Below are 15,343 nucleotides of genomic sequence, written 5' to 3'. Positions count from 1 at the left end.
AACCCACTTTAAAAACACTTGCACACCTCAGAAACAGCTGTTAGGGAAGGAGATGGATTTTACATTGGGGCCCATTTTTGTTGTCCACTTGTAAACAACAACGATTTCCTTATTTGTCTGGATGTGTCAGTTTCCGGTGGAGCTGCACTGCAGTCAGACATAACATGCTTTTTACAAAGACTCCAGACAATACTGTGAATAAGAAAATGATTGTGTGAACAGAATACAGTGTTTTCAGATTCCTGTATAAGACTATTTAAATGTTAGTCACTACTACACAAGTAGAGTTAATGGCTGTAATGGAGGCTTTGACTACTTGACAGTGCATACTAAACACTCCAGGGGTAAACAGAAACCCAATTAAAACAAGCTTCCACAAAACTTTGTGGCATGGAGACCTTTCATCAGTCATTTAATGGGTTCTGGTCCATAGCATGGAAACAGGAACATGAATATTTATAAAAGGCTACTGAAATGAGTCAAAGAAGATCAATAGATCAAACTTGGGGCTGCAAAAGATCAATGTGTGTATTTATTTCCTGATGAATCAATCAACATGTCAAAAAAAAAGTTAAAAAATTACCAGCCAAGGTGAAACTGGCCCAAAATACAACGGTATTTGATTTACAATTAAAAATGATTTACATTAAGCCACAGAAGGCAGGAAAAAATCCACATTTCTGAATCTGGAAGCAGCTGTTTGATATTTTGCTTAATAAATGGCTTGAAAGATAATTTAATCCTCAAAATTAAATTTTCTATAGATCGACTAATCTATTCATCAATCATTTCTGCACTTGTCAGATTATTGCAGTTCATGTCAGTGTTTCAACCAAAGCTGAAACAATTTGTTTTATCATTTATCATCGTTTAAATCATTGTTGCGAGTAAAGCTGCCAAACATTCCCTTGTTCTGGCTTCTCAGTTTTAAAGGATTGTTTACTTTAACTTACGTGATCAATAAAATAAAATCAACACGTATCTTTGGAAAAAACAAGCAACTAAAAGTCAACATATTGGGCTCTGAAGAGACGTCAAAGGTATTTTGCAGAGCAATTCAGGGAAGATTAATCAATGATGGAAATAATTGTTAGTTTCAACTCTAACCTCCGTAAACACTGGGTTTTGGTAGCAAACCATCAGAATCAAAGAGGAAGTATTTCTGTCTACACTCACCATCTTCCACTGGTGCTCAGTTATAAAACAGTAGGAGATCTATTGCTAACTTCGGCATTGCTCTCTCTTGTTTGCGGTTTTCTCTCAAGGGGAAAAAAAAAACAAAACAAAAAAACAACCTCACTCTGCTGCTGTTCCTGCACTCTCTTCACCTGCACGTACGCAGCAAGGAAAGCTCCTGCTCTGAGGGGTGTTCAAAGTCATTTAAGGAAATATGGAAAATCACTAACTTAAGGAGAAATAGATAAGGGCGGCTGAGGGTAAAGTGGGCAGAACAACAGCACTTCATCGTGAGATACAGCAGAAACTCTGAAATGCACAGAACATCACAGACCGACGCTGGAGCAGAAAGATCGATTTATTGTCTCAGTCGCTTGTTTCTCCTGAACTTCATTATAGCACAAAGCTTGAACCCTTATTCATCTCTGTGCTGAGGCGAGCTCACTGTAATGTCACTTTTTAAAATAAGTTGTGTTACTTCTCCCTCCCATGTGAGGCAGCTGCTGTAGTCTAACAGACTCATCTGCTTGAAAGGCTCAACAGTATGTGCTTCTCTTCTTATCACATTAATTAAGCTCATGTCATATTATCGTAGATCTTACTGGCTCAATTAATTATTGGCTTTAAGTTGTCAGTGTTCTCATACATGAAGCACTTTTACAGTGGAAGAAATGCTTGAAGAGCTGAGGCTGTGACTGCTGGTAATGATCATGTCCCGGTCAAATTGATCACTATAAGCAGAATATTATGATAACTTTTCCTTTTTCTTTATTTCTCATGCAGATTAACATCTAATTGATATAGTATATTTATTACATGACTATAAAGTAATGAAACGGACAGCTCCACTATTTACTCATTTAAAAGATAAAATAACAAAACTGGCCCTCTGCTGCTCCAAGCTTGGTCCGGATGGTCAGGGTGAAACCATTACACTCCACTCACGTAACACACCTGCTGCTAACAGAGAGCAGCGACGATAATTACGCACTGTAGAGCGCAAAGCAGGAACGGGAGGCCAAAAATAACTCACTGAGCCATGGCAGTGAAGATATCACATGGCGTGCGAGTGTGCACAGCAAGCACCCATACACACCATAGACTGTACAAACAGATGGCTCAGAGTGGACTGCTCCGCCCGACTCCACCAAACTCCTCTATTAGCATACCTGGGCATCTTGCTCGAAGACTACACAAGGCTTATCCATCTGCTGGCTAGTTAGCTAATTGACGAGCAAAGCCAACAAGCCAGGTATGGTGAGCGCAGACACCAATAGCAACTAATTAGTGTTAACTTAAATAAAATACTAGAATTTCAGTCACCTCAAAAAACGCAGAGGAGCACAGACTTCCTCATTTCACACACAGAAAGCCATTAGTCCAATATTTGCATGAAAAATCCTTCAAAAAGGCACCAGCACCACAAACACAGCCAAGGTCACGTTCAATGACTCGAATCAGACTGTGATGGCACCCACCTGTCACTTAAAGCTGCCACACCCCCACAATTATGCATATTTTTAAGCCTAAATAAAATCATACATACATACAGTGCACATCCACAAGTTTTCTGGTGCACACACTCTCAGTGCGCCTGCAGTGGCAACACATGGTCACAAATTTTGCCCTGCACAGATTGACCCTTGTGAACTTGTGTTTTGTTTTCTTCCTTCTTTTCCTGAAGGAATGAAATGCCTTTAACAATATGCCATTCTTTCAAGCTGCACCGGAAACTAAGCTGATTCACCTTGATGACATTTGCTCGTCTTTCAATTTTCAGGTTTAAAATGAGCGAAGGACTTGAGACCAACTTGACTCAACCCTATGACAACTGGACATTATACAACTCCTCCTTGGAGTCCATCATACCCAGGAACAACATCACCTATGTTGGATTTTACCTGCATCAGCCGTCCACGGCAGCCATCTTCATCGTGTCCTACCTGCTGATCTTCCTCGTGTGCATGGTGGGGAATGGAGTGGTGTGCTTCATCGTGCTGAGGAGCAAAAACATGCGGACTGTCACCAACTTGTTCATTCTGAACCTTGCTGTGAGCGACCTCCTGGTTGGGATTTTCTGTATGCCCACAACACTTCTTGACAACATAATTACAGGTGAGCAGACCAGTAATTAGAGGCTTCCATTGTGTTACTATGTGTGTGACTATGACTTATGTCAAATCTAGGAATCTTTTAGCCAAACTGGCTGCGTGGTCACAGGGACAGTTGGTTGGTTGAACACTTTGGTCTAGACTGAAATATCTCAACAACTACTGGATTAACTGCCATGACATTTGGTAAAGATATCCCTGATTAACATGTGACTTAATCTCAACAACTATTCAATGGATTGCCATGAAATTTGGTAAATACATTGATAAACACAAATGATTTTGGTGATCTTCTGACTCATTAAGCCCCACCAACAGGTTGAATTTTCCACATTTAACACTTAAGGCAAAACATGACCTCACCTCAAAAAATATGATCTAATATCTGTCAACCTCTTGTATTTTGTGTTTAATGCTAACATAGCCTGCTAACAAGACAAGTGTTATCTGTAAATGTTGCTAATTACCAGATCTTCTATTGCAAACATCAGCAGTAACCAACAACCTGGAACCAGAACTCACCCCTTTGTATGGCAAACATAAGGCTACACTTGTTAGCTTGGTTTAGCATAATGATTGGAAACAAGAGGAAACGGCTGAAGTCTAAGCTTTTTGCTTGACAACCTCACAGTCAGTTTGGACAAAACTTCAGGAAGTCCAAGAAACAGTCAGACACATAACCCCCCATAAAACCACAATATGTTTTTATTCTTAAGCTTTTGTTCAGATTTAAAAAAAAAAAAAACATGACATAATGTGTCATATGTCAATTTCACTCAACACAAATTAATTCTCCATCATGGTAACACTGCTAATTGGTATAGCCTGAACACGTGAGCATTCATCTTGAAGCACAGCTGGACCTAAGAACAGCTGGAGTTGATGAAGTAAATGTGACAGTCAAGCTTAGACTGTTGAAAACTGAGCCATGTTTAACATTTGTAGAGACGAGCTTGATATGGTGAGTCGTCCAAAAATGGCCACTGTAATTTATTTTATTATTAATTTGCTCCTTTCTTTTTCTCCATTGTGTCCATCGAATGAGGTGTGTCTGGTATGTATTTATTTGAGCTTGATGTCACTGTTTTGCTCACCTGGGGAGGATGCAGGGGGGGTGGGGAGCAGGGTAAGGATGGGGATTATGTTGATTTTGTGATTTATAAATTGCAAAATTCAAATAAACAGTCGTCTAAAATGGCCACTTTACAGAGGATAAACCCTTCGAAATTTCCTATGGTTCCACCCTCGGGCCTATCTGTACATTTTGCCCACTACTGATAAATATCTAGTCTTCTCTCCATTCGTCCTCTAGCCAATAATGTTGTTGTTGTAGTGTGTAATGAAGCATTATTGCCTCAAAGGGCTGCTAGCCTTGATAATCCTTTGATTAATCTTGATCCCTAATCCCTAACCACTGATATGATTTCATTCACTCCTGGGCTGCCCCTGTTTTTCAGATTGGACTTGCATTAATGTGGGCCAGTAAAGGTGTAAGTGGAGGCCATCCCATGCAAAATGAACCATGGGAACATCATGACTTTTTTTTCTTAACAGCCTGTTTTGGTCAAAAATAAAGACGGCCCAGAGGCTGAAGTTGTGATTTACTGTATCATGGAAGCGATGGTGTTCCCTGCATGCATAAATAAGACCAGGGCTTTTTACATATTGTGCTGATTTAACTTGACAGTTGGCTTTAGATGACACAAATCTCACATGAGCGACTCTCAAGGGGAGTGATAGTGGCTGAGAGTTTAGATTCTTCATGCAGAAGCTGTCTACAGTTGCGGCAATGCTTTTTTTTTTTTTTTTTTTTTAAGGGAAGGCTCGATCTTTTGTTTTTAAAACCAGACATAATAATTCACCATGATCCACATTTCCTTTCAACTGACCAAAAATCAATTTTTCAAGATAATTAACCTGAATGAAAATTCTTTCCATGTATTCACAGGCTTTTTGAAAAGACTTTGAACTGGATCCAACATCTTGAAAACATACTGGAAAAATGTGTCTGTAGTTAAGCACAAGAATTTCAATTGAACAACAAAAGAATTTGATGTGATGGCTGTGGATCAATTAAACTGCCTTATTCACCTCCAGATCATTTTACTATTATCAAATAGGTAATTACACACCAATTAAAAAACAGTCATTACCAGACTGTGTGTGTGATGGCAAAATGTGGTTGTGAACAACACCAACTTTCGGTACAACTACCAGAGGTGGTTTTCGAGCACTTAGGCAGATGTTTATAGTGTATGTCTGTGTCACAACCAAGCAAAATATTAGTCCCAAAAGTTTACAGATCAGTTCTATTTACGACTAGGTGACAGGTCTGACAGGAGTGTAGCTGAGATCAAAATGAAGACCGAGATCGAAGATAGGTACTGAGCACTAATGTAATACAGTAGTAATAACTACTGAGCACTGTTGTCATGATATGACTGTGGAGTACTAATGTCATAAAGTAATAACTACCAAGTATATAGTTATAAAGTAGTAATAACTACCGAGTACTCATATAATGATGTAGTAATAACTACAGAGTGCTCTTGTAATGATGTAATAATAACTGTGGGTACTCATGTATTAAAATAGTAATAACTACTGAGTACTCATGTATTAAAGTAGTAATAACTACTGAGTACTCCGTCAACATGCTGACGAGCGTCACGGCTGGTGTGATCCCAACACAAGATGGTCTCTAGTTATTGTCTAAATCAGGCAGAGGTCAGACCCTGACATGGAGTTTGGGAAAATCCAGCTGGCAGAGTGCTTTGTATGATTAAATCCCTGCTGCAATGACATAACTCCAAATTAAATCCTCAGATATGATGGACAGCTTGTAGGCCACCAGAAGTAAATAAGAATGAAAGCTGCTCCCTTCCTTCACAATTCATTTCAGGCACTTTGTCATTTTGTATTCAGACTGCAGTGACAAAACATTTGGTCAAAGTCAGTCTATTGAATCAAAATGCATCCATGCTCCTCCGAATGGTGTTGAACTGTGACCAACTCAACTGATCACGACTCAAACCAAAATACAGCATGTGTCTAGTTTAAAGGTCCCTCAGGTGCCAGAGCTCGTCAGTGCAGAAACTGTCAACAAAAGTGAGAGAGGCCTAAAACTTTTTCTGAGGCACTGAAGGCTTCACCAGGAAGAAATTTAAAATCCTATTTGTTTAGTGTTGATCTGAACTGAGATTTTAAATACTGATATGATTATATTTGGGTGGAAGCTGCATGCTCCATCTCTTCTTCAGAGTTCCACAGATGAGCAAATAAGAAAATTTGCTTTACAGTCAACATTACCATGGCTGCCAAAACTGTAAGCATCCAATTTATTAACACCAATTAATGGAAATGTTTGTGTTTCCATGTTACAGAACATTGATTTTGTACTTAACAGTAAGAAAATGTCCAAACACAGATTCACATATGGACAATATTTCTGGAACTTGCAGCTCTGCCCACTTTGCTACTCTACACTTTTCCTCTTGCAAAAAATATTACTCAGCTATTACAAGGAGGAGGAAAAAGATGCAGTGAAAGTGCAATTTGAGAAGCAATCAAACAGGTGTCAGATGGAAAAAAAAAAACCTAAGCACTTCTACTATAACACCGAACATGCTTCTAGGTGCTTGTCTGGGATGGAAGTGCTTCTAATTTTGATGATAGCTAGCCCATATTTGGTGCACTTATTGTAAGTTGCTTTGGCAAAAATGACCCAAAAAAAAAAAAAGGGGGCGTCGAGTGGCACAGTGGGTAGAGCAGGCGCCCCATATGTAGAGGCTATAGTCCTCGCTGAAGTCGGCTCCGGTTCGAATCCCGCATCGGACGGCCCTTTACTGCATGTCATTCCCCCTCTCTCTGCCTCCCCATTTCCTGTCTCTCTCTACTGTGCTATCATAAAAGCATAAAAAGCCCCAAAAAAATAAATAAATAATGACAAAAAATAGCAGGTATTCACTTTTGTATGTTTAAGAGGGAAATTTTCTCTGCTCACCTCAAATCTGAGTTTATGGTGTGGACCTATAAGATGGTTTTCAAGACATCAAAACTGGTTTGGAAGCCAGTCATTGTCCATTATGCAACTTACAGTATTTTTCATGTTAAAATGCATCTTAAGGAGATCTTTAAAGCAATATTAAGAGATTAGCAAAAAGCTGTTTACAGCTGTTTGTTGTACTGTAATTTGTTCATCTGTTATGTGGTCTAGCGGAGAGGAAGGAGGGGGAGGGAGAGTACTACTATCACTCCAGTTGACTGGCACTCAGAAGATTTGGAAGTACTCCAGTTTTTCTTATGGCTAACCATTTGACCGAAGTGAGAAACAGGAGAAGAAAGACCTTCCTGCAGGGAAGGAGATGAAGAAGCCAAGGTTCATAGATTTTAAAATAAAGCGTTCTTTGATTGCAAAGGGAGATCCTGCTAGAAGCACAACATTCAGAGCAGTTCTTGTCAAATCTGACCAGAGTGAAAGAAACAGAGAAATATGCGTTCAAAAAAAGCACATTAGAGACTCCGAGAGCAGGGGCAAAAGACTTGGTGTCACAGAGATGAAAATTGAACCCACTCAGCTGTAACACAAAGCACTGTGTCAATCACAAACTGGGCCTGTGCTGGGCTCATCGCCCTCTACCAACATCCCTATGGCTTTGTGATGACAGCCTCATGCTGTGCAGTGTTCTTCAGTGGCGCGGTGAGGGACACTTAAACAGCCAATGATGTTTGACCGGGTTACACATCACACATCAACAGGACAGTGATGCCGAGCTGTCAACTGAATACAGGACACCAGTCAGAGGGACTAGTGTTTAGTCATTGAAAGTTTTCTAGACTTCAGTGCCTTGAAAAAAGTTTTAAACATCTTCATCATATATTTATCAGGGATGTGATGTGTGTATCCCTCTGTCTCTGTCTGTGTTTATAGTTTAAATGAAAACCAGATGTCACTTTGTCTGTGGTAAGCTCTGTTAAAACTGGACAATTACCATTCAGCAACTGTCAGAGAGAGCTTTCATCTAATGTACCATTAGGATGTTTACAGTGCATAATGTTCTAGTTGACAATGAGGGGGAGGTTGTCATCTGCATCTGAAAGCGCCAAGACGACCCAAGTGTTGTCTACATCTATTCAACATCAATCAATTAGATTGTGGGCAATGGGACTGCACATAACACTGCTAACTTTTGTTCAGCTGCCACTGACGACTGGTTTTCTAATCGATTAATCTATCAACTGTTTTACAGATAAATCCTTAGACCTTTTTGTTTTGTGATAATGTGAAGTACTCCCAAACTTCTGAAGTGTTGGGTCTTTGGAAACTTTCGCACCTAACCAGGTCAGACTCTGCTGCAGCCGCCATTTTCTGTAACTGTAGCGTTGGCTGGAGACGACCAGTGACTGTAGCCAAAAATGACTCACGTCATGATGCAGCAGCTCATGGTGATAAAGAAAAACATTTGTTATAATTAATTCAAGCCTTTTAGATTTTTTTTTTTTAATAAATAAATAAATAAATAAATAAATAAATAAATAAATAAATAATTTTAAGTAAGCATTTTCAGCATTCAAATAAAAAAGCAAATGAATCAAATAACTGCATATTTGTTAAAATGTCCAAGGTTACTGAACAAAAGGAAAAAGAAATTGCATAACTGAAATAATACAAACACAAAATCTACCCCAGACAAGTATTGGCACCCTTCACTAATATTTGGTTGCAGAAGGTTTGGCAACAACGACAGCCTCTAAACACTTCTGGTAGCCATCTAGAAGCATCTTGCACCCATCTGCTGGTGGTTTCTACCACTCATCCACTGCTATGTGTTGAAGCTCTAGCTCTTTAGGTTTGCAGGAGTCCTCTCTCTTCAAAAGGTCTTCTAATGGGATTTGGATAAGGACTTATTGCTGGCCAGTTTAAAACACTCCATCTTTTCCTTTGAAGCTGTTCTTTTGTGCTGCTTGGTGTGTGCTTTCAGTTGTAGTCCTGCTGAACGACCCAAGACCTTTGCATAGAACCTAGTTTTCTGATTCTGGGTAACACATTTCAATATAAAGTATCTTGAAATTCTTCTGATTTCATCCATCCTTTGATACATTCAATGCCTTTCAGCAACAGAGGCAGCCCCACAGCATGATAGGAACCTCAGCCTTTTCCTTATGGGCTTCATTTCGTCACCTACGAACTGATGCGCTGCATTCCCAAAAAGCTTGACTTTGGTTTTATCTGTTCATGCAACATTGTCCCAGAAAGACTTTGGCTCATCTATGAAAGTTTTTTCAAACATTAGTTTTGCCTTTTTGTGCCTCTCTTTCATTATTGGTGTCCTCTTTGGGCTTTGTCCATGGAGCCCTACTTGGTTTAGTGTGCAGTGTACGATATGGGTTGAACTCGACTCCAGGTTGCTCCAGGTCAGCCTGAAGCGCGAGAGTTTCTTCTGAGCGCCATGTGCTTGAAGTGTCTTGACAGTTTTCCAACTGTGAAACTTCATGGTAACATTACAAAATGTTCAAACAGGGATTTCAGGATCTTTGATGATTGTCATGTAGCCACTGGAGTTATGTTTTTTGATAGAAGCATTTCTGATGCTCTGTGGCAGCTCTCGTCTTCACCATTGAGAAAAAGAAACTGCAACCAGTCATTTCCCTTTTATGCAGTAAAACCATCAATCATTGGTTAATTCAGGTCATATGAACACTGAAAATTAAGCACAGGTGAGTCTTATTTTTGTTGTTTGAGGAACTAATTTAAGTTTATGAAAAGGGTGCCAATAATTGTGTTTGGGTTGTTATATAATATATGAAACCAAACATCTTTCTTTACTCTGTTGCTTCACTTGGCGAACCAAAACAGTGTACTATGGCCACATTATGGTATAAAATGTGGATCTTTTTAATGTTCATAAAACGTCTCGATAAAAAGGTAAAAAATGCAAAGCGGATTTTCATCCTGCTTAGCAGGATCATATATTATATTCCTACCAAATTCTTCCTGAAAAAAAAAAATTATCCAGCCATTTAGAATCACATTTCTATAAAGCTGTGGGACTCAAAATTGAAACTGCAGAGGCTGTGATATTACATTTTGAAGTTCCTGATATAGGTCAGGCTTCAAAAAGCCTTGATCCTACAATTCCCATAATGCAACTGTAAGCATCTTTCATTAGATTCCATCCACCATTTTAAAAACCAATGTCTTACTATTAAATGAGAGAGAGAGAGAGAGAGAGAGAGAGAGAGAGAGAGAGAGAGAGACTTTCACCTAATTATTTTATAGTTAATAGTGTTTTATTATGAACATACAAGACTTGTCCATTAAAGAAAATGTTTGTGTAGCTGTCAATTACAGTTCTTAGACTGATTCGGACAAAATTGCACTCATTGGTACATCTTCAAGATGAACTTCAGAAAGCTTTTCATCCCCAGTCAACCTTTGTGATAAAAGTGTATGATTAGGCAGAAGTACAGGTTACAGAAATCGGCAGTTATACTGATGGCAGCTTGTAGTCTGTGATTATTTTAGTCACCCACAATAAGACACCTACGCTGTCCACAGCTGTGCTACAACGCACCAGCAGCACTGATCAAGTACTGCTAAAGAAAGGATTGATCCCGCTTAAGATACTCAGATGTGACATTATCGCAAATCCCTTGAGCTCCTCCAGTAAACCGATTTATTTGTGAGTGATATTAAATCCAATGCATATAGTACAGTTATCATGCTGTCTATCTGAAGTTAATGTCTCAATGGTAAATCAGCTGAATGCATCTTTCCTGTCGACAGGATGGCCTTTTGGGAGCCTGGTCTGCAAAATGAGTGGCATGGTTCAAGGGATCTCTGTGTCAGCATCCGTCTTCACTCTGGTCGCTATTGCTGTTGACAGGTAGAGTGGCTGTATTTTACCATTACTGCTTCACAAAATATCACAGTACACCTCCTTTTCCAAGCATCTTTCATATATAAAGGGCACCTCAAAAAAAAAGAGCTTTATGTGCCCCCCCCTCCAAAAAAACCAACATAAAACTAGAGAGCACCTGGACAGCGCACACCTATTCATTTATGTGATAAAATGTTATAAAATCTAAGGGTTAAAAGGTTCACTTACTGCCTTTTCTGAGAGTTTTCATCCAAAAGAAAAAATTAAACTTTCAAACTTAAAGTTTCCATTAATGCATTCATATTAATGGACCCACGTAGCATAATCTTAAAATATGTACATTTTTTAATGACCCTAGTTTATTTTATGAATATACCCTCAACTGGTAGTTTATTCTGTACACCTAGCTAAATGTATTGCAGTCTAATACAAGAAGTCCTGCAATAAATCCTCCATCATGAAGGTTATAATGTTCAGTTATTATTGGAACTATTTTACAGAGATGTTGATTAAACTGTGTGATTGCTTTTGAGGATGAAGTTCAGATGTACATGTCTTGCAATGAGCTGAGCAGGATTGCACAGCTTTGCCAGCCTTAATTGGTACTTTGGAGAAACATGCTGAATTGCCTCATTGTTGTTCATCGAGATGACAACAGGCATCCTGCTCAATTTCTTTCTAAACCACTGGAGGAGGCCTCAAAGTCTCACAGTGGGGACATAGTTTTCTGCCACCACTGAAGCCAAGCAAACAAACACACGCAGCGGAGTTAGAGGACATTGTGGGGGACAAGAGGATGGCAACAGCTCTCCAAGCTGTAAAACTGACAGAGCTGAAATTTTGACATCGCCCAGTCCTCAGACACTAGACGTACAGCGACGTCACAATTTGAAAAATCACCAAAGGGTGCCTGCGCCTCTGGAAAGGACAGACAGGAGTTTGAAGTGCCTTGACATCCTAAAGTCAGAGTCACAGGATTAGAATCTGTTTTGAATGGGTAAGGAGATAAATATCACTCTTGTACCCCTTTGGCGAGTGTATTCATACACAGATCACTTTGCAGTCTAATTTGAGCATCAATCCCAATGTGACCCTGCAGCTATCATACCATTAGAAATCATACCATCCAAACACTACAGTATGGTGGCATCACAGAGACTTAATACCCGAGTGTTTTAAACATCACTAACACCAACTAGTCATCTAGTTGACTATCACTGATCAATCACTGATCATTTGTGTGTGAAAGTGTCTGCATGCCTCTTTTGTCAAACTAAGCCTCAAGTTGATCCACCTCCTCTCAAACATCTCATCTCCTCTCTAAGCTGTAATGACTTCCATTCCTCCCCTGCTGTTTCTGCTAATTTACTGGAGGAATCATGCTGGATCTATTTCCTTCCTCATAAAACATTTGCAAAGCAGATTTAAAATTCTGATTTACTTACACCCATGTGTACTTGCCAGCAGTCTTCTAGTCTTCTTCAGCGACACGTTGCTGCACATCACCTGTAAAACAGTGGAATAGTGTGAAACAATCAGTAAGAGTGTGTATGTGCATGTGCGACCTATTAAATATGAACATCAAAAAGCTTCTTACTCTTGTATTTATCGGCAGTGGCAAGATTTTGAATGCTGGAGTTTGTACTGAAGTGTTTATAAATACGGACCTGAACACTTCCTCTACCGTTGCTACATCTGTCTAGATAAGCTCACAGGATAACGTCATTGTTTGAAGATGCTTCTGATTGGTCAACAGAGTTGGGAGGTTATTAAATGCTGAATGTTAAAATGTTAAATAATTAGATACATCTATATTCTTGAATGGGTCATATTACATATAAATACGTCTATTTTTATTCATTCTGACAATTTTTATTCATTCATTCATTAGGTGTCTGAAAGTGATGACTAACTCACAGAGTTCAGTATCATGCAGGAAGTCATTTTCACACTCCAGCAGCCATACGTATGAATGTTTGTACACACACACACACTCTCCTGTGTTTTGCATGAGGACATTTTCTGCTGAAGCATTTGTTTGTGTGCATATGCAAGTGTCAACTCCATAAGCAAACGGTAAGACATCTCATACAATGGCGGGCAAGAAAAGACCCTGAAGAAGCAGTGTAGGAGGAGCATTTTTCAAGGCTTCAGTGGTGGGCGGGTTAATTATGGCTCTCTTGTGTGGACATTGATCTGAAGTACAAATTACTCTAGAGTGGGGAGAAAGGAAATTAAGCACAAACAGTCAGTCAGTGTTCTGAATATTAGTCTATCACACAGAGAGAGAGCAGCAGTCGCACATAATGTGTAATTCTAAAGCCAAGTCTGATTTTGTATTTGTTTTCACTTTGTTGTTCGGCACCATTTCAGAAATACTGAGCTGCACATCTACTCTCAGCATGTGCATCCTTTATACAGTGTCTATGACCCTGAGGGTTTTGGCAACAGCCGCTCCGTGTGATTAAAGCCTGGATTTGTCCCTTCATAAGTTACATTAACTCTAATTACTTCCAACAAGGATGTTATGTTTTCACTTGTGTCTGTCTGTACTGAACTGATTTAGACCAGACTTGATGGAGGGATGAGCACATGGGTCAAATAGGAACTCGTAAAATTTTGGTGCAGATCCGGTTTAAAAGGCACGGATCCAGGAATTTGTTTTTTCCTCTCTATTGTGTGACTGGGCGTTTTTCAATACTTTAGCAATTTCTCAGGAAATAATATTTGGATCTTGATGTAAAAAAAATCAGACATATTTACAGCTCACAAACTTTGAGTCTTGGTGGAGGTATGAACTCTCCTGAGTGCCATTCCAGTTATATAATGTGGTCTTTGAAGTAAATGTTTTTTACTGTCACTCAAATTCCAGTGGAAAAGCCATTTTCAAAATCAGGTTAACTGTTTACATACAACTCCCTTATTCAGTCTTTTTTTAATCCTTTTACAGATTCCGATGCATTGTCTACCCCTTCAAGCAGAAGCTGACCATATCCACAGCCACCTTGATAATAGTCATTATCTGGGTTCTGGCCATATCCATCATGTGTCCCTCTGGGGTGATGCTACAAGTGACCAAGGAGCAAACCATTCGTGTGTTACTGGGCTATGACAACAAAACGAGCCCGTTCTATTGGTGCAGAGAGAACTGGCCAAACCAGGAGATGAGGAAGATCTATACCACTGTCCTGTTTGCAAATATATACCTTGCCCCCCTCTCTCTCATCGTGATCATGTACGCTCGGATTGGCATTACGCTTTTCAAAACAGCAGTCCCAACAGGAGGGAAGCCGGGCCACGACAACCGCCACACTGTGTCAAAGAAAAAGCAGAGGGTGATTAAAATGCTTCTTATAGTTGCTTTGCTTTTCATCCTTTCCTGGCTGCCTCTGTGGACCCTCATGATGTTGAGCGACTATGCCAGCCTGACTGAGCAGCAGTACAGAATCATCAACATTTACATTTATCCTTTTGCCCACTGGCTAGCCTTCTTCAACAGCAGCGTCAACCCCATCATCTACGGTTTCTTCAATGAGAATTTCCGCAGCGGATTTCAAGCTGTGTTCAAGTTCAGCCTGTGCACGGCGGACGGACAGCGGAGGAAACCCTACTCACACAGGCTGCAGGGAAACTCTGTGCTCCCAGCCAACAATGTACAAACCACTCTGGAGCCTATTTCTCTCAACAGCCTGGATAAGAGCACTTCCAGGCGACTCAACCACGTCACTCAACAGGACTTGGTCATGGAGGACCTGGAAAAGGCATCTTGCAGTAGCGGGGGTGTAACTGCAGTGTCTATTTGAGGCGACGTATGGAATCATTCTTCAAGGTGATAAGCAAAGGTGTTAACGTTTCAAGAAAATTTCCCTCACAATTCAGCATAAGTAAACTGCAAGGCTCACCTGAACAGGTTTTAGAACCTGACATTTATATGTAATTTACCCAAGGCAATTTAATACTGTTAAGAAAAACAGACAAAGACAAAAGCACAAAACAAACTGGGAGAAAATACACTAGCAGTAATATATCCTTGTGACTGTCCTGTACCATTAAAAAACATTAAACGCAGCCAAGTTTGCTCCTGAAATACATACATGACTAAACCGAATATTTATCAATTACCAATCTGAAAAGAGAAGATTCAATTTGGTTGTTAATCTTTATTTATCACCTTAG

The 15,343-nt window shown here is 39.7% G+C and overlaps 1 protein-coding gene across 1 annotated transcript; it reads left to right on the top strand.

Annotated features, from left to right (window-relative positions):
• Positions 1-2,963: 2,963 nt before the first annotated feature.
• Positions 2,964-14,970, top strand: npffr2 (neuropeptide FF receptor 2). Its single transcript, XM_022765729.1, has 3 exons — positions 2,964-3,291; positions 11,074-11,173; positions 14,118-14,970. Exons 1-3 carry the CDS (start codon positions 2,964-2,966, stop codon positions 14,968-14,970), a joined length of 1,281 nt encoding a protein of 426 aa, XP_022621450.1.
• The last annotated feature ends 373 nt before the right edge of the window (positions 14,971-15,343 follow it).

The sequence above is a fragment of the Seriola dumerili genome, unplaced genomic scaffold, assembly GCF_002260705.1.
Source record: "Seriola dumerili isolate Sdu_G_001 unplaced genomic scaffold, Sdu_1.0 BDQW01000733.1, whole genome shotgun sequence".
Taxonomy (NCBI): domain Eukaryota; kingdom Metazoa; phylum Chordata; class Actinopteri; order Carangiformes; family Carangidae; genus Seriola; species Seriola dumerili.
The sequence above is the reverse complement of the archived record's forward strand: the minus strand, read 5'-3'. Positions and strand labels throughout refer to the sequence as shown.